At 39.6% G+C, this 24461-nt stretch overlaps 4 protein-coding genes and 2 pseudogenes across 6 annotated transcripts; 2 read left to right on the top strand and 4 right to left on the bottom strand.

Moving 5' to 3' along the window:
- Positions 1–4136: 4136 nt before the first annotated feature.
- On the bottom strand, positions 4137–5875 carry LOC120009475 (annotated as a pseudogene).
- A 406-nt stretch (positions 5876–6281) lies between these two features.
- On the top strand, positions 6282–9728 carry LOC120008493 (putative pentatricopeptide repeat-containing protein At1g12700, mitochondrial). Of its 3 annotated transcripts, XM_038858832.1 has the most exons (3): positions 6282–8411; positions 8535–8938; positions 9227–9728. In XM_038858832.1, the coding sequence occupies exons 1-2, from the start codon at positions 6581–6583 to the stop codon at positions 8762–8764; spliced, it is 2061 nt and encodes a 686-aa protein (XP_038714760.1). In that variant the 5' UTR covers positions 6282–6580; the 3' UTR covers positions 8765–8938; positions 9227–9728. The 3 variants fall into 3 exon arrangements, with proteins under 3 accessions (XP_038714760.1, XP_038714759.1, XP_038714758.1); XM_038858831.1 differs by having other exon boundaries at positions 6282–8820; XM_038858830.1 differs by having other exon boundaries at positions 6282–8938.
- Positions 9729–10589: 861 nt separating this feature from the next.
- On the bottom strand, positions 10590–11441 carry LOC120009474. The gene is made up of 3 exons (XM_038860089.1): positions 11387–11441; positions 11294–11297; positions 10590–11232 (listed from the first exon to the last, which is right to left on the bottom strand). Exons 1-3 carry the CDS (start codon positions 11439–11441, stop codon positions 10590–10592), a joined length of 702 nt encoding a protein of 233 aa, XP_038716017.1.
- Positions 11442–11705: 264 nt separating this feature from the next.
- On the bottom strand, positions 11706–15539 carry LOC120009522. Its single transcript, XM_038860143.1, has 4 exons — positions 15306–15539; positions 14232–14585; positions 12170–14149; positions 11706–12075 (listed from the first exon to the last, which is right to left on the bottom strand). The coding sequence occupies exons 2-3, from the start codon at positions 14576–14578 to the stop codon at positions 12181–12183; spliced, it is 2316 nt and encodes a 771-aa protein (XP_038716071.1). The 5' UTR covers positions 14579–14585; positions 15306–15539; the 3' UTR covers positions 11706–12075; positions 12170–12180.
- Positions 15540–16143: 604 nt separating this feature from the next.
- On the bottom strand, positions 16144–19702 carry LOC120009424 (probable L-cysteine desulfhydrase, chloroplastic). Its single transcript, XM_038860024.1, has 2 exons — positions 18136–19702; positions 16144–16622 (listed from the first exon to the last, which is right to left on the bottom strand). The coding sequence occupies exon 1, from the start codon at positions 19571–19573 to the stop codon at positions 18140–18142; it is 1434 nt and encodes a 477-aa protein (XP_038715952.1). The 5' UTR covers positions 19574–19702; the 3' UTR covers positions 16144–16622; positions 18136–18139.
- LOC120009473 lies at positions 19572–22779 on the top strand (annotated as a pseudogene).
- The last annotated feature ends 1682 nt before the right edge of the window (positions 22780–24461 follow it).

Raw genomic sequence — 24461 nt, 5'->3', positions numbered from 1 at the left:
TGCTGAAGTGATTGGGTAAACAAAATATATTGATACAATAGTATAAATTTGCTGGCTTATTTTTTGTGTAAGGGCATCTCCAACAAGAGTCGTAAACCAGTTCGCAAATGGGTAACGGACGATATGCATACCCATTTCGTCAAGCCAACAGAGGTCGCAAACCGATTCGAAAATTTGCAACCCCATTTCTAGTTCCCATATTTGCGACTCTAGCAAGGAGAGAGATGAAGGTCGCAAACCAGCGAGGGTGTTGCCGTTGAACAACGGCTATGAATAGTGCCGAAAACCAGGTATAAATGTTAACATTTATGATCGCTATTCGCTCACCAACACTGCCATTTCTCTTGCTCCAACTTCGCTAACTTTTTACCTGGTAAGTTTATTTTCTGTTTGTACGAAGCTAGGGTTCAATTTCGAGACTGTGGATTTTGTTGTTCTCTTAGTTTTTTTTCCAAATTCGCTGAGGAATAGTTTGAGATCTCTGCATTTGCATGTTTATAAGCTTCCGATCAACCGAAATCGTGTTGAAATTTGGGTAATTTTATTGTGTCAACATACTTGTGTGCGTTTACTTTTGATTCTGGGTTTATAAATTATGCAGCTGGTGACTTTATTTTTCTGTTGAACAACTTGTGTTGATGGATTGGTTCAACTCAAAACTTGAGAGACAGTGGGTGTGACCTAATATTTGATTGTTTTGGTTAGTGGCTTTAAGAATTAAGGCTCATTCTAAACGTACTTTGGGTTCATCTTTTTTATGGGTAATTGTTGTGCTGCTTGATCAGAGCTTGGGTTCATCTTTTTGTGGTAAGCATAAGAATCCTATAGATGATATGCTTGATAGTTTGCTAGTCTGCTTGATCAGTGCATGAATTTTGTTTTGTAAAGCGCACGACTTTCCCAATGTCTAATTGTTGATCTTCTCATTGAATGGATTATCCATGATGGAGAAGTTGAGCAATCTTTGGGTTTGAATGGATTGGTTTAACTTCAACATATATATAGATTATAAATAACTTCTCAGAGTAGAACCAGCTTGATGAAATCAGCCTTTATGTTGGGGAAGCTCTGAATTGTTTATATAGGCTTATTATCTATATTGTTGAATTGTTTCTTCAATTTGATCAGATATGGATTCCCTGTACAATTCATATGCATCGTTGCGTATGAGTGGTGAATTAGACGATGATCATCATATTGATCAATTGGAGTCACAAATTCCATCCGAGGTTGTACCTTCAACAAGAACTAGTCGAAGACGCCAAAATTTCTCAATTGACGATGATAAACTCCTTGTGTCCGCTTGGCTAAATACTAACAAAGATTCAATTCAAGGTAATGCTCAAAATTCTAATAGATATTGGAAAAGAATTAATGAATTCTTCAACACCCATGGAGGTCCCCGCACCCAAGCATCGCTAAAACAAAGGTGGAATGACATTAACAAGAAGTGTCAAAAATTTTCTGGATATTTAAGCCAAATTGAAGGAAGACACCCTAGCGGACAAACCGAACAAGGAATGGTAATTTTTCCTATTTACAAATATGTGACTAAATTTGTATTATTAGTACTGGAATTTTTGTTCATATTGTTGTTTCTTATTGATGTTTCTTGCCATTTGATGATATTTGATAGTTTGGGGTTTTGCTATTTCTTATGCAACTTGATGATGCAAAATCCATGTACACTGACTTAGAGCGTAAACCATTTCTGCTTGAACATTGCTGGATTTTATTGAAGGAAGAAGCCAAATGGCAAGAAATTCTCTCAAACAAGAGGCATAAGACTTCTAGTGTCTCCCTACATGACTCTCATGAGTCATCGGTTGGCGGAGATGATGATGAACGTTCAATTAATCAAGATAGACCATTAGGCACAAAGGCCGCAAAAAAACTTGCTGCAAGTGGATCAAAGTCCTCCATTTCGGATGAGATCTTGAAAGAGAAATTTGAGGTCGAACGTGCAAAATTTGAACAACGTGATAGAGCTCTACTTGAACAGCAACGAAATAGAGAGCTAAAAGAAAAGGAGATGGAGAGGAATTGGGAAATCGAAGTTATGTCTAAAGACCTTAGAGGCATGGATCCCATGGTGGCTAAGTATTGGAAGAATGCTAGGATGGAGATAATGGCAAAAAAGGGTTATGTTTGAGCTTTTTAATTGTACTAATTTCTTTATGTTTTAGACTCTGTATTATTGAGCTTTATGTATTATTGAGGTTCTGAACATTATTGAGGCATATGTATTATTGGACAATCTTTTATTTGCTTTTGTCAGGTATGAACAATATTTGATCAAGATGTTGTGGACTTCTATTTTGGCTTGTATTCAAGATAGTATCAATGTGTAGATGTTATTCTTTTGTTGACTAAACAACAGGCTTTTATCATGTAGTGGTAGAGTTCAGCCTTTTAGGTTGTTCTTTTATATTTGGAGTCAGATTGAGCTTAAGGAAACAAAGTATCATTGATAGGTGTGATAATACCTATTGTTTTTGGTAGGAATCTCCCCCTCTTAAGCTTCATTTAAATAAATAATGAGTGTATTTATGTTTTGATTTGTATTTTTTGATAGGTTGATTGCGGTTTGGATGAAAAGTGATGAAAAAAGGGCTGAACTGAAGAAAATGTCCACCGACCTTCGTGTGTTCAAATACTTATAACTTTTTGTCACGTTATCGGAATCAAGCGAAATAAAAGGCATTGGAAACTAGACATCTCAAGCTTTCCGTAGACGCTAAAATCGTACAAATCGGACGTCGTATGGAGATTTTGGAATCATTCCACGCCTAGGCGCAATATTTGTGCACGCCCAGTATCACTTGTGCACGCCCAGTCCAGCGAGTTGGGGCGTGAATTTGAAGTTGTGCACGCCTAGGATTGCGCCTAGGCGTGCGCCTAGGCGTGGTGCGCCTAGGCGCACAAGACAGTTTTTTGGGATGTTTTAATTCGCGAACTTGCCGAGCCGCACGACACTTTTTAACCTAGAACTGATTTTCTGGGGAGCGAAACCAGAGGGGGAAGGCGATTCTTGGAGCTAGGAGGAGAGATTCTTCAGCTCAACTTGGATCTACTCAACTAATTGGGTTTATTCATGATTTTCTCATCTCTCCTTTTGTGTTTTTCTCTCATTATGTGTAACTAAATCTCTTGTGCCAAGGCTAGGATGAAGCCTTGGGTTTGATGACTTTGTTTATGACTTGATTTACATATATATGAGTTGATTTGGGTATAAATCTTGTGTTTCTATGTTTGATTGCAATTTCTTCATGCTTGTGGTGTTTGGCCAACACTTTAGGTTTTTGGATGAAATTGTTTGGAGAATTTGCTTAGACAATAATATGTCAAGTAGATTATGCTTCTTGAAACACTTGATTATGAATGTGTCTCCCTTTAATTAGGTGACAATTTTGTATGAATCCTAATCTCCATAGAACTCCATAAATTCCTATGCATGTTTAGACCAATAAGATGGCTAGAATGTATTTAGGAATATCCGACCTAGACCAATAAGATGGCTAGTAATCGATTTTAGGGAGATTTGGCTTAAGTGCGCTAAAACCGACTTAGGTACGGATTCGTTATGCCCGAATTAGCAAATATGTGTGTGAATTTATGTCATTCCAAGTCATTTCCCAAGGGGGATTCCGAAGCCTTGGTGTTCATCTCATATTTGTTAAATCATCTCATTTGCATTAGTTGCATCCTAATTCTAAGAAAATACCAAAAACACTTTGCTCTTTGCTTGTTTTAGTTTAATTACCAAACCAAACAATCTTGAGTTGAATTTTACTTTTGATTGCATTGTCCATATATACATACAAATAGACATTTGGATTAAACATAACACCGTCCCTGTGGATTCGACCCTTGCTTATCATTGTGCTGTAGTCGCCGACTAGTACACTTGCTAGTAAGGTTAATTTAGACCCAACAATCATATGTTATCATCCCTAAACCCATAATCCAAAAATAACACTGCTTTTACTACATAACCTAACTCACTGACGCAGGAATCGTGGTTACATTTAGCACATGCATCAAGCCTTTGAACCCCTAAGGAAACCTTAGTGGACGAGTTTTAGCCTCGTGAGGGTTTTTTCATATCTACCCACAAATTGTATATTATAGTGGCCTCAATCAGATGAGCCTAAGCAAGCCCATAAGTGCTCTACAAGGTCATCTTGCAATTGTGAATGGGTTGAGGCATCTCTAATTTGATGATGTGTTTGGATGAAACTTGTAAACTCAGTTGTTTGAGTATGTGACATGGTCGATAGAGTTGTGAGACCCTCGAAGTCTATGTGGTTGGAACCTCCGTTTTCCTCAACGATCATATTATGTAATATTATGCAAGCTGTCATAATATCATCAAGTCTATCAATGTCCCAATATCTTGTAGATCCACGTGTTATGGCAAAACGAGCTTGTAGGACCCCAAAAGCACGTTATACGTCATTCCGAGCAACTTCTTGCATTTTAGCAAAATGTTTCCTTTTTGGGCATTGTGGGCATGGAATTGTTTTCACGAACGTTGACCAACGGGGATATATTCCATCAGTGAGATAATATCCCATATTGTAATGATGTCCATTAATCATGTTAATTGCTTCAGGCGCACTACCATTAGCTAGTGCGGCGAATACAGGAGATCTTTGAAGCATATTGATATCATTTAGAGACCCTGGCATTCCAAAAAAAGCATGCCAAATCCACAGATCACATGATGCCATTACTTCCAAAATAATGGTGGGCGAACGACAATGTCCAGTATACATCCCTTGCGAGGCAGTTGGGCAATTCCTCCATTGCCAGTGCGTACAATCAATACTTCCAAGCATACCAGGAAAACCACGTTCTTCATTTTGTGCTAATAAACGTTGAACATCGTTTTGATCGGACGCCCTCAGGTACCTTTCTCCGAATACTGTAACGACTCCTCTAACAAATCTTCTTAAACTTGCAATTGCAGTACTCTCACCGATCTATATATACTCGTCCAACGAGTCTGCTGGACTCCCGTATGCGAGGATCCTAACCGCTGCGGTGATCTTTTGAAGAGCAGAGAGCCCTAGAACTCCAGCTGCATTCCGTTTCTGGACAAAATATGCATCATTCGCTACCACAGCATTTGCAATATGGAGAAAAAGATTTCGACTCATTCGAAATCTTCTCCTAAATAGACCTTCGTGGTAAACAGGATCTGACTTGAAATAGTCATTCCACAATCTGGAGTGACCGTCAACATGATTGCGTTGAATAATTCTATGGCCTGAAATGGAACCACGGTAGCCAGTTCGTCTCCTCCCATTTGCTTCTTGATCATCTGTCTCTCGTGCATTAAAAAGCTGCTCCAACTCATCTTTAGAGTCGGACTCAAAGGCAAGGAATTCCCTCAAAATCTCAGAACTAACATTTGGGTGATCCATGGAGAAGTTTGAAGTTTGTGATAAGATTTCTATGTAAAATACACAATGATTTGGCACAAAGTGAAGAATGAAGGCTACACATATTTATACAATAATTAAAAAAAAATAAAAAATAGTGGTAAATTAAATGGAAACCAATTTTACATATTCATTGTTGGAGTGAGATTCCATTAAAATATGTATATGGGTTTGTATATCACTATTCAAGTATGCATAGTACAATTATGCATACCCATTTTTATACCTCTTGTTGTAGATGCCCTAATAGAGATGAGTCTCAGTATTGTTTTGAGTGTGTATGTGTTGTGGAGCCCACTTGTTAGAGCAAACATATGGGCATGGACAATGTGATGCCCACATTCATGCTCCAACAAAAATGGGCAAGCAAAAGACCTCCTCGGAGCTTCTTTTTTAGTTGTGCCCTTAGAATGACACAACAAAACCATCCATGCCCCATTAAAAACCCTTCATTGCAATTACTCTGGAGTAATTGCAATGATAGTAGTATTTTAGGGGGTATGGATGTTCAAAAAGTAATATTTGATGGGGCATGTAAGAATGTGTGGATACAACGATGATATTTTGATAGTTTTTTTATTTTTGTCGCATGGAGGGAGGATGTGACTTTAGTTGACTGTATTTGCGGGTCTCGCAGCACACACACTCACATTTTATACAAAAATAAAACCAACAAATTTACATCATTATAACTATACATTTTGTTGGCTTAGCTACATGAGCAAAATATATTTTGTTGACCCTTAACAAAATTCTACCTTTCTAATTGCTCTTATAAATATTAGTCATCACAAGGGCTATTTATTTATGCACCAAACACACTTTAAACGGCAGCGTTTTCCTTTCTTCTTTATTGTATCTCCTGTTAGGTTTTTTTCTCTGTTTCGTTTAGGGATTTGCAGTTGCAGTGCATGTTGAGGTATGGATTTCGGTAATTTCTCTACTTTTCTGTAAAAGATGATCCATTTTGTATTCCCAAACCCAAAACATGAGGGGAATGACTCATCTGCAAAATTCAAGTACTCCAACTTTATTCGATATCCCGGTGCACTTCAGGTCAGTCCTCAAATCCTGATATTGTTTCAATTCTCCTTTCACATGAAACTGACCATACCTGTCAACGAAGAAGCCCAATGGCTGTAAAACTTTCGACTTTGACAATTACAAAGAGAACCCGCAGATGGGTCACTCTAGTTTCACCCATTTCTTCGCTTTCGTGCACCAGTAACATCCAAGTAACCCCTGAGACCTATCAAGACATACAAAACGCCAATGATTATGATTCAAAGATTCAATTTTTGAGGAGCAAGTTGTGTTCGGACAATTTAGTCCGGGTTTTGGATAACACAACTGATTTGTACTCTGCTGTTAAGATATTCAAGTGGGCTGCACTCCAGAAGCGGTTCAGCCACACTGCTAATACATATTGTCAGATAATATTAAAGCTGGGTTTGGCTGGAAACCTGAAAGAAATGGAAGGATTTTGTCAAAATATGGTGAAAGAAAGGTGCACGGGTGTAGAGGATGCTCTTGTTTCACTGATCCATTCTTTTGTTAAGCATGGTAGGCTATATGAAGCAATTCGGGTTCTTGTGAATATGATTCTGGGTGGCTATAAGCCCTCAATTGCCGTATTTAATGGCATATTGGGTGCTCTTGTGGAGGAGAATAAAGGCTTTGAAGATGTGTTGTATATTTACAAGGAGATGGTGAAAGCAGGAGTTGTCCCGAATGTTGATACTTTGAATTATCTGCTAGAGGTTTTGTTTGAGGCCGAAAAGGTGGACATTGGTTTAGATCAATATAAGAAAATGAACAAGAAAGGACTACAACCAAATAGTAGGACCTTTGAGATACTTATTAGAGGTCTCATTTTGAGAAATCGAGTGGATGAATCTGTTAGCATTTTGGATGAGATGTTTCAGTTAGGTTGTCCACCAGAGTTGAGGTTTTATATTTGCATTATTCCGCTATATTGTAAGGAAAATAAACTGGAGGTGGGAATCAAGTTGTTCAAAATGATGAGAGTTTCTAATTCAGTGCCGGATCCATTTATTTTTGTGGATATGATACGTTGTTTATGCAAGAACCTTTGGTTGGATTATGCGGTTGACCTACTTGAAGAGATGATAGAACATGATTTTTCCCCACCTAGTGATGTCTTAACAGATATTGTACATGGATTTTGTAAATTAGGGAAGATAAAGGAGGCAATAGCATTCGTGGAAGATAAACATGTTCGGGAAACCTTGCCACACGATGCATTGCTTGGCAGTTGTTGCAATGCTGGAAACTTTTCTATTGCAAAAGATTTACTTGAGAAAATGTGTGTGAGGAATATAGCAGATTCTAGCTCCTGGAATGTTCTTATCAGATGGCTTTGTGAAAAGGTGGCCATCAAGAAAGCCTTTGAGCTTCTGGGGAGGATGATCGTATCTTCATTTTCTCCTGAATGTGCCACATATTCAGCTCTGGTTGTTGGCAACTGTAGGCTGAGAAAGTATGAAGATGCCATGAAACTATTTCATTGGGTTCACATAAAATGCTGGGTTTTGGATTCTAATTCATATTTTGAGTTAGTTGAAGGCCTTTGCGGGGCTGAGAAGTATATAGAAGCCATTGAAGTTTTTCGTTACATGTCAAGGAATAAATGTTATCTACAGTCTTCATTGTTTGATAAGTTGATCAGGGGTATATGTGAATTTGGAAAGGTGGATGAGGCAGTCAGGCTACACTCTGTGGCTTACAATTCTGGAACTCCTTGTGCTAATTCAACATATGCTTCTATGATGCTTGGATTATACAAGTCGTGCAACAGAAAGGCTCTTTCATTACTTCTCTCGCAGATGCTCGTTGCAGGGTTCACTCTTGATGTGGAAACATATTGTATTCTCATACAAAACTTGATTGACCAGAATAAAACAAAGGATTGTGCATTGTTTTTCAATATCATGGTGAATGAGGGTATGGTACCTGATACTGAAACACTATATAATCTAATATTGTGTCTGGCCAATCATTCTCAATTGCATTTAGTTTTGGCTTCCCTAGACGGAATTGTTTCTCACTGTGAAAATTTGAATTCAGAAACATACAATATATTGATTAATGGTCTCTGGAAAGAAGGTGACAAAGAAAAGGCCCATCGATTATTGGATTTAATGTTGGAGAGGGGTTGGGTCCCTAATGCCGCTACACATAAATTGTTAATGGGGTCTTGTTCTATGGAAGCAAATTCAAGGGAATTGGCCTATGAAACTCCTAATGAGCGTGATCATGTTAGCAACATCCTTGCAGAGGGCTTGGGAAAACTATGACATATCTGGTTTCCAAGAAGTGCTACTTCCCCCAGCTCATCACCCATTTTCTAGTGGTTGGTGCCTGTCTCTCATCTTTAAGTTGAAAGATGGTTCATTCTCTACTTTTGCAACTGTGATAAACATTGCTGAGGTTATCGGTCTATTAAAGTCATGTGAAGATAAAGTTTTCTGGTTAGTTAAATTCTCACTTCTAAATTAGTATCTTAAAATCAATTTATATTTTCCAGAACTGTATTTGTGCAGCTATGTTTTTAATTTTGTAATATACGGCTGTTTTACTGCCCCATCATTTAGATTATTGTTGTACTAGTATTCTTGGCTAAATGGTTCTCCATGGTAGATTATATTTGATTCATGATGCTGCTCTGTTGTTCGTGTTAAGCCTGGGATGAACTATAGGCTAAAATTGGCAACTATAGTAGCCAACCTAACTTGCAGGAGACTGTTTTGTTTGTGCAGGAGGACAAGGACTAACAGGACACTGAACCTCTCGAGCTCTGTGGGTTTGACTGGGTTGGGCATCAGCACATTAGCGAATGAACCTGACTCCAATCTACTTGACAACATCTAATTTTTTATCCACAACTGTGACAGAGTCTCCATTTTCATGGCTTTAAGGCAAGCTTGAACATCTGCGGTCAGGCAGTTGATGAGTGCAGCAGGTTCAAAGGTTATATTTTGATGTTTTGGATGCTGCCAATGGATTGGTGCCTGCAATGACCCTATAAAAGTAATTTGGGCGTTGAGTTGTTCCCGCAGTTGCAAGTCATTTTTTGAGGTTTCATCCTATATGTACAGATGTTCTAGCCCCCGATGCCCACAGGGTCTTGTTCACATTTCAACCTGTTCGTTCCATTGTGTGTGTGTGTGTGTGTGTTTTTTTTTTATATATAAACAATTGTTTTTTATGCCTTATAAAAAAAATATTGGACTGAAACAAAATAAGAGCATGTTATTGGCCTGTGGAAGTTATAAATCTACTCAATTTAAGAATTCCCGCAATGCGCAAACAAATTACGGTCATCAGTCACCATGAAGTAGTAGAAATGAAAGCTCTGCTCCATGTATGTATGTACGTACCATTACAGCAGCAGCCACCAGATTAGGCTGTCTCAGTCGAACCATTCAAGATTCCTCCTTAATAAAAACCACCAGACCAGAGTGAAGCAGAATAATCATTCAACAGGTGAAGTGGTCAAATCAAGTGCAGTGTTTTTGGGGACACAAAATGAAGATGGCACTCATTTTCGTAACTTCTGTAACGAAAGAAAGAAGCCATGAAAAATCTACTATAAATTTGATCTGGTGAAAGGGTTAACTGGCTAATACAGATCATTTACTTCATAAACAAACCTCATTCCCGCTATACAAAGGGATAGCAAAAGAAACCAATTTCTCAACAGGTTATGGACAGCATTTCAATCAACCCATAAGAATTTCATTCATCTCTATTATGTAGATAACATTTTAGCTCAAGTATCCTTCAGATTCAAGACATGCCATAAGAACACCAAGAATGGAAAAAGGATGGAGCAAGCATAAAACAAAAGGAAATCGAGAAAGTAAACAATGGAGGAATTAAACAGCCATGATCTTAATCATTGTCAAAAACATTCTAAACAAAATCTAGTCACCAACCAACAAAACAAAATCCCCAATGTGAATGCTTCATAACTTTCCCAGAAGTAGTAGTGCCGGATTAACTTTCCCACTTACTATGTCAGCATTACCGTTGTTCTTTTAATTGTTCTGCAAATGAGTGTCGAGACTCCCATCTTTGACCTTCTCCACGCTCCCATTATTTTGCAGAGTCGGAGCAGAATCAAATTGGAGCGGCACTCTCACTCTTCTCCACCTCAATTTTCATTGACTGCTGCAATAACTGCTTTTCTTTCTTCCGGAGCTTCTCCTTCTCAAAGGAGGCAACGTGCTCCAAAGCTTCCCTGGCCCTCTTCTTGGCAACTACGGCCTCCCTAACGCGCCTCTCAGCCTCACTCCTGGCAACAAGGACAGCTTTGGCCATGGACGCCGATGCAATTCTGGTGGCGCAGAGGAGGGCGAGTGCGAGCTTCTTGTCAATGACGTGATCGGTAACGTCGAAGAAGGAGAAGTTGGAGTCGGCGCAGGGAGGACAGAGGTAAGGAGATTGGGATAGCTGGAGCGATTTGACGCAGTGAGGGTGTGCGAAGGAGGAGCAGCTGGAACAAGAGACACGCCTCGAAGTGTGAGGCGGCGGTGAGTCGTATAAGACGAAGCATGACGGGCAGAAGTAGGCTGGGTGCAGCCGTAGGACGCACGAGGTGCAGAGGCGACGGTGTATGCCACGCAGGCGCACGTGGTGGAGAACCCATCCCTTCTGGGTCCCGCAGTTTCCACATTCTCCGGCACTAGCGGCGGATGTTGGTGGAAGATTCATTCGAATCAGAGGTGGAACGGAGGAGACGTTGATGATCTTATCTTCTCTTCTGATGATTAGGGTTTGTTAGTTGCTTAGGAAAAGGGATTCATGACTCTCTCTGTGTTGACTTGACTGTTGGAGAAGAAAACAGAGTCCAGTTAAACGACGTCGTCGCTGTTTTGTTTTTTATACGAATTTCTTAGGCTAAAATGCATTTTCACCCGCTTGCTTAACTATGAGTAACTGCAAATGCACCATATCACCAAAAATAACCATCGAGGACCCTTATTACTCTTTAGCCTACACAACACAACTACACAAGTGTTGAGTGTCGTGTTTTCCATATCCATTTTGATTTTGTTTTGTATAGAAAGCTCTACACTGTCGGAGGAAATGCGACCAAAGAAAGTTGAAAACTTTGGCTACCGTTTGAACACAGTCTGCACGCGATGGGATATACTTCCACTTCAGAAATCTCTCATTTCAATGATAAGACATCATTTTGCAAGGAAATGATAAAAAAAAAAAAAAAACTTGGTATTTTTTGAGGTAATCTTTCAATAGGTGAAGCAATTAACTTTCAAGCAACATCCCCAGGGCCAGAGAGTAGGGAGCCTTGACCTTGAGCATCAGCCAAAAGGAGGTTCTTTCTAAATACTGTATTATTCTTCACTCAAACTAGCAACAAGCCAACCGATTCTGAACTCAGATATACCGCTAAACAAAATATAGGCGCATACAGTGTTAAACTACACAATCTACCGTAAAATCCTAAATCATAGGTGTTACTTCATAATAGCACAAAGGAGTTGGCGTCTCTCCCCCCCAAGGCATGCCCTTCATCAAAGCAGCAGCAGCAGCAGTTTGTCAAACAGATTCTGATACTCCCTTGTCCTTTCTGATGTCCTCCCTATTAGAAAGAATACACGACAAAAGTTAATTAGTTTACAGAAAGGCAAAAAGAGATATTGGAAAATCTAACTATGGAAAAATGGTCAACTCACAGCATCTAACGCTACAAAATCTCTTTACAAGTGGACTTGTTGTGCCCAATACCCTTGCATCTACCGCAATGGAGCTGGCGTTTAACTATCTCTTGTGCTCCAAATCTCTTTGTCGTAGGTCTTCCAGGTGGACGACGAAGAGGAGGTGTTACAATTACTGTAGCCTGAGATAAATCTTTCCACACAGGCCTGTCAACACTAGGAATTGGATGAACCGACTGTGAATATGTTTCTCTATAGCTTTCAGTGGTAAAGTACCTAGAACAATAATCATACGGGCACCGGCCAATACAATAGAAAACGGCAATAGCATGACAGCATGGTAATCCAGTAAGTTGCCACCCTTTGCAACTACAATCCCAGTGATCAATATTAACCACATCCATGTTGTCACCACGAACCTCAAATGTGCTATCAGCGGACAGCAGAACCTGAAGAGAACGAACTTTCAATGTCTCCTTGTCAAGCTTCTCTTCCATAGATGAAGTTAGTCTTGTCAGCCATTGGTCAGAATCTGCTCGCCTCGTATAAATTAACTCCATGATCTTAACTCGTATCAAATCAACCATCTGTGTTATTGGTAATTCATGTGCATCAGATGCCCAGCTGTAGAACAGCTCCCCGAAGTTTGATGTCATATGGTTGTATCTCGCACCTTCAAAAAAGGCATTTGCCCAATTCTGGGGCTCACTTTGTAAGATCCAATCGTAGGCCTCATGAGAAATATTTTTTATGTTCTCGATGCTCCTCTGGAAGCTTTCAGGTCTAGGGGCATAAGCAGCAGCATAAAAATCCTCAATCATTAGTCGCTTCACCTCATGAGAAAATTGCCCCTTCAAGTCTCCAATAAGTTGTTCTGTCAGGTACCGTAGGCAATAAGCATGGTATGAACCCTTGAAGATCTGAGAAATCGATTCCCTTAAACCCTTCTGTCTGTCAGCCACAAATGTTAGTGGACAAGACGTGGGCAGAGCAGATTTCAGTTGCAGCAAGAACCAATTCCAATTGTTGTCGGTCTCTTCATCAACAACAGCAAAAGCAACAGGAAATACACCATCATTACCATCTACAGCTGTTGCAGCTAACAACGTGCCTTGATATTTTGACTTTAAGGGAATGCCGTCAAGGAAAAGAAGAGGTCGGCAGCCTTGTAGGAAGCCATACAAAGAGGCATGGAATGAGACAAACAATCGGTGGAAACTTGAGTCTTCCTTGGTAGTGAAAGTAGCCAGACTACCTGGATTAGTTTCCATTATCTTTTCACAGAAAAATGGTAACTGATTATATGCTTCAGTGTACGAACCCTGAAGCTGCTCCTTCGCGATTTCTTTCCCACGCCAGGCCTGAAAGTAGTTGAGTTGGATTCCATATTCCTGTTTGATGTCATTGACAATGTCCTTGGGTTTGTAATTAGGGGAAACTTTCAACTTCTCCTTAATTATACTGGCCACCCAACTCCTAGTTGCCTGATGCCCTGTAGTCACAATCGCCCCTTCACATGTATGAGTTGCGTTCATCTTCTTGATACAAATCAGTTGAGTAGTTGACAACCTCGATGCATGGATTCTCCAAGGACAACCTTCTGCTTTGCACTTCACAGTTACTCGGTGACTATCATTCTTCTTATACCTAAAGGCAAACTGATGGGCAATAGCATATTTACGCAACGATTCACGAAATTCATGAACACTGTTGAATCTTTGGCCCACACCAGTAATAGTATTCTGCCACTGCTGAGCACCCTTAGCATGCTTATAATCATCATTGGATGCCACAGGAGGAAGAATGGGAGAAAGTTCAGCTGGTATTTCAATATGCACATCGTCAATATGAACAACCCCGTGGTTAGTATCATCCACAACATCAAAAGGTGCACTAACAGAGATATCTGGATGAGCGGTGCCCTCCACAACATCATCCACAACAGCAAGCAGAACATCAACTGGAGGAACTGCTTCTGACAAAGTTGTTCTGCTTGACCTGCAGAGTCAAGAGTTCCAAATCTATACCAAAAAGTCTAAAAACAATAATGAATTCCTAGATTAGTAATCAAGAAGACTACCTACTGGCAGGCATGTTTGAAACATCGGGCAGAACAAGTTCTTCCATCATGACATATATATCTGCTGTGACAGAATCCCCATGAAATTTTATCATTCGCTTAAGGTCTTTGTCACTGGAGATGGTAATGAGAGTCTTCTTGTTGCCGGGGAGGAAGTACTTGATTGAAATTATGTTGACACTACAGTTGAACATTTCAGCCACTTCCATTTTGAAGTCATTAAACTTCGACAGTTCATCAAGGTCTATGGCATGAGCTTCGCCACCAATATATGACATTGTACCATCCATATCTGTCTCGAATTCACCGCCAGACTGACAAATTGCTATAACCTTTTTCCCCGCCATAACCTCCCTAATCAGGCAAAATAATAAGAATGCCTTGAACTATTCAGTGCAAACAAAAAGGGCTAGTAGTTTTAGATATCAGAAGCCATAAATTGTAGCTAAAACTTGATAAAAACACAACAGGAATGCACTTTTGAGTAGCCACAGTAACATTTACAGATCAACCAACAAGTGGTGACTGGAGAGTAAAGTTTAGGATACAATCAACTAAAAACAGTTGGTTCAAAATTCTTTCTTCCACATATTGCCTCCTCGACAATCAAATGAACAATAAGGGCTGATTGCATTCATTTTCAACTGACAGCAAACAAATAAAATTTGAACTTTACTCTGGTTGCATTCATTTTTTAAACAGACATGCTTATCCACTGAGCAATTTGAAAACCCAAAACCCACATAGAGAAACATGTAATAAAATGCAGAAAATATGTTCTCCCCCCCCCCCCCCCCCCCGCTCCCCTCTTTAGCTCAAATTACTCAGCAACCAAACAGAGGGAACTCATAATTTAGATAAACAATAGAGTACCGAAACAGAGAAAGAACATAAAAGTCCTTCCTATCAAAAACCTAATAGGAATTTACAAAGTAAACTGAAATCATAAATTAAAAGAGTAAATTAAAGGGAAAGTCGAACGCCTGTAACGTCAAAATTTGAAAGTTGTTGATTATTATTAGGCCCAGAAATAAATTTCCCACCTTTAACAAGGTTTAGGGAGCAAGGTCTGACCTTTAAAATTTGAGATCAGAAGCTTGTGGCGCTAATTCGAACTAAGAGTCCTCCAAACCCCAATGTCGCTAAGGAATTGCTGCGACTGAATAGCCCTAACAAATCAAATCATGAGAGAGAGGAGGAGGTTGGTGAATCCGTGAATACTACAGCCAATGGAAATCAGACCGCGTTTCATTTCAGGCCGGGGACGTAGCGAGTTTCTTTGGACCCAGACCCAGTAGAATTCTATGCGGTTGGGTCCAGTTTTTCTTTTTTGTGCCGTCGGTGGATTGAAATGCCACGTCAGCTTGATTGCTAATATATATATATATCTCCAGGTGGGGGGCCAGGTGGAGTTCGCCTCTACCATTTTTTTTAAAGAAAAAAACAGGGGAGTTTGGTTTACTTTCCAATATTTTTTGTCTTTGGGTTCGTCTAATTGCTTGTGGTGAAGAGTGTTGGAAGCTAATACAAATGATATGTTAATGCCGCCATTATCTTTGATAATTATGTTCAATAATTGTCTTTGATTGTACAGCTGCTTATTTGCTCTTTTTCAATTAAGTGCAATACGAACTCATTAATCTAGATCGGTGAGACTGCTGCTAATTTCCTTTCTTTGTTTTTTGTTTTTGTTGGGACAGATTGATTCGCTTTTGGTACCTAGGTGATCTCTGACGCGATGAGATGATCAAGTATTAGAATAACCAACTTTGGTACTCCTACTATCCGTTTGCACGGCACATCAAGAGGCTGCATATATATCCCTTACCAGGAAGAGGAAGACAAATAATGGTGAGCATTGTTTTCAATGAAATAAAATAATTCCATCCAAGTTTATCAAGAAATAGTTCCATCCAAAGTTATCCATTCCAAGCTGTTGACTGGTCTAGATAATCATTCTGGGTAAACCGATAACTACAACATATGTAGAACATTTGACTTGGTCAATGATTAAAATCATCAAACAGGTATTGCACCCTAGGAAACAGATTAACCCACGACTTATTTCACATAAGAACTCTCCACATTAAGAAAAGAAAAAACAAATATATGTCACTGTCGAGGAAAACTAACCAGAAGAAGAAGGCACGACTACCATTAGGTTTTTACGGACCTAGAAACATGCAAATGGAAAAACAGCAATGATAAGCCAAATCCTCAAGCTTTCAAATCGCTGAGTATAACTATTTGGAATCTAAACATTCATGTTGCAGCAGCTCTTTTCTTTTCTTTGCTAGCTCTGGGACTTCATGGTAGCTAAACCATGACAAGTAGCCAAAGATAGTTCCATGGCTGTTATTCATCAGAAGATTCCCAGTGCTCCTTGTTCAACTACAGATAGACAAACAGAAGTTTCATGTTAAAAGAACCAACTTGTATATTAGGTTAATATATTAGTGCATAAGTCTCCATCACATATACCAAAAAAAAATCCTTTGCTCAGGAGCTTAAAGAAAGTAACCACCCAACAAAATTTCGTCATAGTGACTGCAGGGACGGCAGTTCATCTCTTTCAGGAAGGTTATTAACCATGAATGTTATTTGATTATGATAAGAGCTCTCTCTTTTTCTCCCCAAAATCAGCTGTGAGCACTGATCATATATTTTAAGGTAGGTAGCCAATCTCGTGTAGCAAATTCTTAAATATTGGTGGTTTTGGCACGTAACAAGAGTTGCAAAACAGCTTTCTGCTAATTGAATAATACCATGTTACATAAACTAAATCACTTCACAAGAAACAATTTTATGCACACACTGACACATACAGAAGCCAACTCATACAACCATATTCTTCAGAAGTCTACTTGGATGCTTAAAGGAATGGGTTTCTAATTCTAGCTGAGGTTGAATACGGGCAAGTGTACAAAGCTGTCCTTTTGTTTTCTTCACACCATTGGACCGAAGTAAATCGAGGGGAATGACTCAACTAGATTCTTAAAGCAAAATCCTATGATTTTGGGAAAATCAGAAGACACTAGAATTGGTATTAAACTAGAATTAGCAGTACAACAGCAATCACAGAAATAAGGCAATGCATGGACTGCAAAATGGTCTCTGTGGAGTCAGGTTTTGAATATGCGGTAACACTTTCAGGAATCAGGATAAACCTACAAGAAAATAGGTGCCATTGAAACTTGAAAAAGCGTGGCAATCATAGTCTTGGATGTTGGGTATATCTTTCCTAACTTTTGTTAGCGTCAGTTGAATATTATTCCCCCTTTTCAGTTCAATTATCTATAGTTTTTCCGAAGTCTCCTTTCCAGAAAATATGTATCCCTGTCAATCAAATGTCAGCATAAACACCTGATAACAAGAATTATTAACTATAGTGCAAGTTACTTCTAATACAAAAGTTAGAAGAAAAGAAACGAGACGAGACTCTATTCAATTTTCAATCAGTTGGACATTTTCCTCTTTAACCAGTAGACTGCAATATTTCTAGAAGTAAAATCCATCATGTATAAAAAAAAAAAAGAAGGTACGGATTCAATGTGAAGAAGACAACCTACTATCAAAAGAGAGACTTGGTGCCATTTGACAGACTGACTGTCTGAGGCTGTACTATAATTTTCAGGGAGTTCTATTCAAAAAGCAGCTCCTAACCAAAGGACACATCAAAAAATCTTCCCAGTTAGATGAACAAGCTATCATCATCCACAAAGTCTAAAGTTAGACAATTCTAACATATTCACATTTCATTCACAAAGTTTAAGAATATGCCACTCTATCAAGATGGCACACATCCAATAGATTGAGATAATGAGTTAATGACTGTAAACTAACCAACAGGTTAAACTGCATTAAACTAACCATCGTAGACAATGAGAGAACTGAGAATGTGTACCTTCTCACTCATGAAGAAGTTTGCAAGTGAACCCATCCTTGACCAATTGGTTAATTGCATCCCTAAACTTATAATAATTCTCAATTTTGTTGTAAACTTGGTGGGAAATTCTGGCATACCCTGTTACAATCGAACGGATAATCTCTCCATCCTTTGGTGCCCTGAAATATATGGGGACTTCAACGCCAAACTTAACCCTTAAATGGGTTCTCAACTTTAAGCAATCAGAATCAATCGAAATCTCTAAACAAGGAGGTAAACCAACCATGATCATACTGGCACATAGCTCTGGAGGAGCACCAAGATTAGTCCCCCAAGCCTTGGCCAACATCTGGCCCATCTCCACAACTGTGTCATGGTTCCTCCTCTTGATTCCCTCAATCCCACCTTCGAATCTGTTTATGAATTCCAATGCAGAAGGAACCACCAGCTGAGCACTGTAGTCCCTGGTCCCAATCCAAGCACTTTCAATGGCCAACCCATTACCATACTCATGAGATACAACTGGATGATGCAGGTCAAAACCTTTCTGGGCCTTTCTGCAATACAGAAATGCGACGGATGGTGGGCAAAAGAACCACTTGTGAAGGTTACTGGTGTAGAAATCAGCGCCTATTTCTTGCATGTCCACGTCGGTGCATCCTATGCCATGTGCCGCATCAACAAACACCTGGTCGACACCTTCCTCTCTGCATATCTGCACCAACTTCTTAACGGGGATGACTACCGAAGGCATAGAGGTGATGTGATCGATTACAGCCAACCTGACTTTTTTACCGTCAGCCTTCCCTCTCTCCAAAGCCCGCCGGAATTCGGTTATGATTTCCTGGTTCGAAGTGACAGGGAAAGGTAACTGGACTTCGATGACGTGCCCGCCGGCTCGCGTAACATAGGCCTCAACGGACTTCTTGACGGCTCCATAGGCATAGTGGAGCATGACTGCGGCGTCGCCCTTGCGGAAGAGCCCCTCGGCGAAGGCCCATGATGTTTGCTGGAGGACGATGGCGGCGGCAGTGGTGGCGTTGTCGACGAGGGAGATCTCGTCGACATGGTCTGCGTTGATCAGGGACCTAATAACGGACCTGGATCGTTGGATGCCATCCTGGAGGCCGTTGAAGTAGAAGTCATCGGGCTGGCGGAGAAATCGGAGCTGCCATTCGTTCTGGGCGGAGATTACAGATGAGGGGCAGCAGCCAAAACTGCCGTTGTTGATCCGGGCAACTGCGGAATCGTGGTGGGAAAACTGGGCGTCGATTTCTGAAGGGGTGATGAAGGAAAGCTTCGATTTTTTGATGGTGGGCTTAGTTCCGTTCATGTCGCTGTCGTAATGGTGGTGGAAAGAAGACATTTTTGATCGGAAGAGGTTAATGGGTCGGAGTCGGAGAAGAAGACGAAAGTGTCCAGAGAGGGAGAGGGAAAGTATGTAGTTGGGTGTCATGCCGGTAAGCTATTTTAGCAAGTAGACCACTCATGTAGCGCCACAGAGGACGTCCATGTGGCATCCACTTTCCCTCCAATGTGAGACAAAATACGCATCAATGTGACTGTGAGACTATGGACTAGGGAGCCATATTTGAATGACATCTTTCTTTTTTATGGCCTTCCCCGTTCCACTAAGGCTGCCTGATTTGAGGTCAAGAGTTGAGTGCATTCAGCTGTCCTTGTTCAACTTTAGTGGCTTCAGGTTTTTGTCAAAATCCATGATTGGGCGGAGATGGAGAGTTCAAGTCAACCATATGACTGGAGATGAACGGTGATTTGATGCATAATAAGATTGTGATGATGCATACCATTTGATGTCGGGATCGAGAATGTATTAACTTTAATTAATGCATAAGAAAGAGAAATAATGGTTTAAGTAAGAAGAGATTACAATGACATGAGATTTGTAAGTTATGGCAGAAAAACCCATAAACTAAAATTACTATTTTTAATAACATTATTGTTCGCAAAACGATAAGATGCATTGTCTTTGCATATCGAATCATACTCCAGTGGCTTTTCTTTAATGCCACTTGAACAGTCGAATCCTGCAACTTGTGATGGCGAATATATGGTATATACAGTACTTGCTAATATTCACTTGGACTTGGGCTTGGTAGCACATTCAAGCCCAAGAAGAAAGGACGTAGGCTTGGTGAAAATCAACAGGGATTCAGATTCAGATTCAGATGAGCAAGTGGGCCGTCTGAATCCTAGTTTAGTTAACAGCTCTTCCGAGACTGGCAAGATAAACTTTGTTACATATATAGCTGGCCTATACACAGTAATAAGCAAGCCAAAAACAAGAATTAATCTGTCTGTGATAATACCAAAGTGATCTGCATCCCTGGGACGGCCTCATTCATCCCTAACGATGGATGCTATTTGTCATAAAGTTTGCTTAAATATATATGTTACATTACATCTCAAGGATTCCAATCTTGTCCCAAGGATTCCAATCTTGTCCCATTAATATGTACCAATAAAAAATCCAAGTGTCGCTTGTTTTGCTCTTCATCATTAGTTATTTCTCTGCAAAGCTGACAATTGTTGAAACCTCTTCAGCAAGTCTTCACCATGGTAAGTCGCGAAAGCATCCCTGGCCTGCCTGTATGTGTAATATATATAGTAACCATCTCTCAAATTAATTTGAATTGTGCACACGCAGGAGGACGACAAGGCTAGCCTCTCCAACAAACAGAAAGGTGGATTCAGAGCTTCCATGTTCATCTTTGGTAAGTGAATTACCTACTACATTAAGTTGCTGCTGGCCTGAGATCATATATATAACAATAATTTATATGTAACTGGTAAGTAATAATATTGTAAATGTGCTTGTATAGCCTTGTCGGCATTAGAGAACATGGGTTTTGTTGCAAACATGGTTAGTAAATAATACGTACCTGCTGCTTCAAACACTCTCACAAACTTAGCAGGCTCGACTTTCCTACTCTCCCTCGTCGGTGGCTTCATTTCCGACACTTACCTCAACAGACTTCATACTGTTTTGCTCTTTGGAATACTCGAAATTCTGGTAATGAATCGCAGTCGCAGGTTATAGTTGCCTCGACAGATCCTTTTAATCTTTTCTTTTTTGTGTGGCGTAGGGATTGGCGTTGTTGACAATTCAAGCTCGATACGAAAGTTTGCATCCAGAATATTGTGGTGGCAAGTCAAGTTGTGTGGAGGGTGGAATAGCAGTAATGTTGTATGCCTCCCTGACCTTGTTGGCATTGGGTTCAGGTGGAGTCAGGGGAGCTCTTGTTGCACTTGGTGCTGACCAATTTGATAAAAAAGATCCTGAAGAAGCCAAGGGTCTTGCAACCTTCTTCAATTGGCTTAGGCGCAGCACAGTCATGGGAGGTGCTGTAGGAGTCACTGGCATTGTTTGGGTTAGCACTAAAAAGAAATGGTATTGGGGGTTTTTCATATCAACTGTTGTAGCCTTTGCTGGGTATGCTGTTATTGCCGCTGGAAAGCCTTTCTTCAGCCTCCAAGCCCCTGGAGAGAGCCCTATCTTAAGGATTGCCAAGGCAATTACAATTTCTAGTTTTATACCTTTAGCTGTATACTATGTGCTAGCCTAGATATATTCGTTCATTTAATTGACTTAATAATTCTTCTTTTTTATTTTTCAGGTTATTGAAGGGGCAATTAAAAACAGAAAGTTACCAGTACCTGATAAACCTGAAGCTCTATACGAAAACAACGATAAAGAATCAACCGAGGAAAAAATAGGTCACACAAACCAATTCAGGTGAAGTGACCATATGTAACAGGCTGTTTCTAATTAGCACTAGTGATTTTATTTTGCAAGAGAAATTTTGTTATATAACAAGTGAAAAACAATGAGCCCTGTAGGTTCCTAGACAAAGCGGCGATTGTTCCTCGAGGGTCAGAGGCAGCAATTTGCACAGTGACACAAGTCGGAGAAGTGAAGATTTTGACAAGAATGCTGCCCATATTAGGCAGCACCATTATAATGAATACATGTTTAGCACAACTTCAGACATTCTCAGTCCAACAAGGGAACATTATGGATCTAGCTCCATCTTGGGTCCTGCTGCATCAATTCCTGTGATTCCACTGGTTTTCATGTGCATTCTCCTTCCGGCATATGAGTTCTTGTTCGTTCCTTTTGCTCGGAAGATCAGTCACCATTCTTCAGGGATCACGCAGCTTCAACGTGTGGGAGTTGGACTAGTGCTCTCTGCAATATCAATGGCTGTTGCTGGAATAGTTGAAGGGAAGAGAAGGGATCAGGCCAAAAAAGAAATAGGAAACCCCATAAGCGTATTCTGGCTTTCTTTTCAAGATGGGATATTTGGGATTGCAGACGTGTTCACTCTTGTTGGATTGCTGGAATTCTTCTACAAGGAAGCACCAGCATGCATGAGGTCTCCGTCTACATCCTTCACTTTTCTATCACTGTCTTTTGGCTACATGTTGAGCAGTGTGTTTGTGGATGTAATAAACGCCATAACTAAGAGAGTGGCTCCAAGCAAAAAAGGGTGGATAGAAGGGACTAAGTTAAATGAGAACAATCTGAATATGTTCTATCGGTTCTTAGCAATTCTAAGCTGCCTCAACTTCATAAACTATCTTTTCTGCTCCTCTTGGTATAAGTACAAAGCAGAAGAAGATCATCCCGATCGAGACTAATTATTCTAAGGCAACCGATGCACGCTCTTGCACAAATGAAGCAACGTAAACCATCTCTCTTTAATCTTTATATAGTGAAAGGAGATGAAGAGATGTGAATACATCTAGGCTCTAGAGAGAGAGAGAGAGAGATTAAGTTGATTTGTGTATGTAGCAGGTATAAATCATGAGAATAATTAGTGTCTTGTTTGCCGAGCTTTTGGGTTTTGATGAGTTTGAGTTTTCATGCTTCTTTAATCTTTGGGTTTTCATTTATTTATTTATATATCCTCTCCTCTTTGTTTTTTTTGTTTCCATCATGCATGTAAACATAAGATAGTTACACTGACATGATTCTTGGGAAGTCAGTAATTTTGTGTTATTCCAATAATCCGATGAGAGTGAAGAGAGTGTTAAAACGTATTTATAGTCTATTACCCTAAACTAATTCCTATAACATGTGATCAATTACGTCAAACGCAGCCCCACCAACCATTCCAACTACTAAGTCTAGCCAGCCACTCGCTTATGATTAAGAGAAGAACATGCAGGCCACTATATATGCCAAGTCCAAATAATATCACTGGACAGGCCCAACAACACACAAGCCCATCAGAAAAGGCATTTCATTTGCACCAATACCGCTAATACCATTCACATATATTTATCTGAAACATTTTTATTATTTTTTGGTTTCTTCATCTTCATGGGAATTATTTAAACAAATTAATAGAAAGAAATAAAGGACAAGACGACAATGGGAAGTTGATGGATGGGCATCTCTCGGCTCTTGCTAGTGGTATGTGTTGGTGTTGACTGAGAGGCCCACAGAAAGAGGGAGTAGTAGTGGACTCAGAGTCGCAGCCCATTTAACATCACATGAACACAAACGTGGTACGTTACATATGTGAAACACCACTGTCCAATGATAACTACGTTTTTTGTTTTCTGCTGCTCTATGTAACTTTCTAAATATCATCTCATCCCATCCATCGCACTTGTAATCAACTTCGTACCAATAATTTATAACCAACCCTTTTTTTTTTTTTTTAAACCGAAAGAATCGGTAAAGAAATGAAGATTAGGAGTATAGAAATTAGAAAGTACTCCACCGACAGATATGTGTACATAATATATATATATATATATATAGAGAGAGAGAGAGAATGGTACTCGCAGTTATAATAATAGACTTAATTCAATCATCTCACTAATGGGACAGAATGATCCTTCTACCTTGTTATGTCTCTAATTGATTTGAGCATGCCATTAATGATACTTCTTGTTGTTTTCGATCTGACACAAATTAAATTATTTCTAAACCACTTTATTTTATTATCAATAAACAAACTCCTCCCATTTTAATTTGCTCAATATTAGTATTTAATGGGGATCACACAACCATTTGTACGTGATTTGTGCATGTGATGTCATATACATTTACATGTACAGTTAAATGTTGTTAATTGTTCGATTACAAGACAGTTTACACCCAATGCCAATATGCCGTGATCAATAATCTACGACCACAATCAAATTCAAATTAAACAAATCTATTTTCATATCTTGCAATCGCATAATATATATCTATACATTATATACTCGTACAATATATGTTCTAATTTATGTACGTATATATACACACATACATGCATGCTTTTTATCATTGTATCAATATATGTGAAGATATATATACTAGGGGA

This window comes from Tripterygium wilfordii, chromosome 11, assembly GCF_013401445.1.
Source record: "Tripterygium wilfordii isolate XIE 37 chromosome 11, ASM1340144v1, whole genome shotgun sequence".
NCBI classification, from domain to species: domain Eukaryota; kingdom Viridiplantae; phylum Streptophyta; class Magnoliopsida; order Celastrales; family Celastraceae; genus Tripterygium; species Tripterygium wilfordii.
Note: the sequence above shows the minus strand (reverse complement) of the source record. Positions and strands in the feature narration are given on the sequence as shown.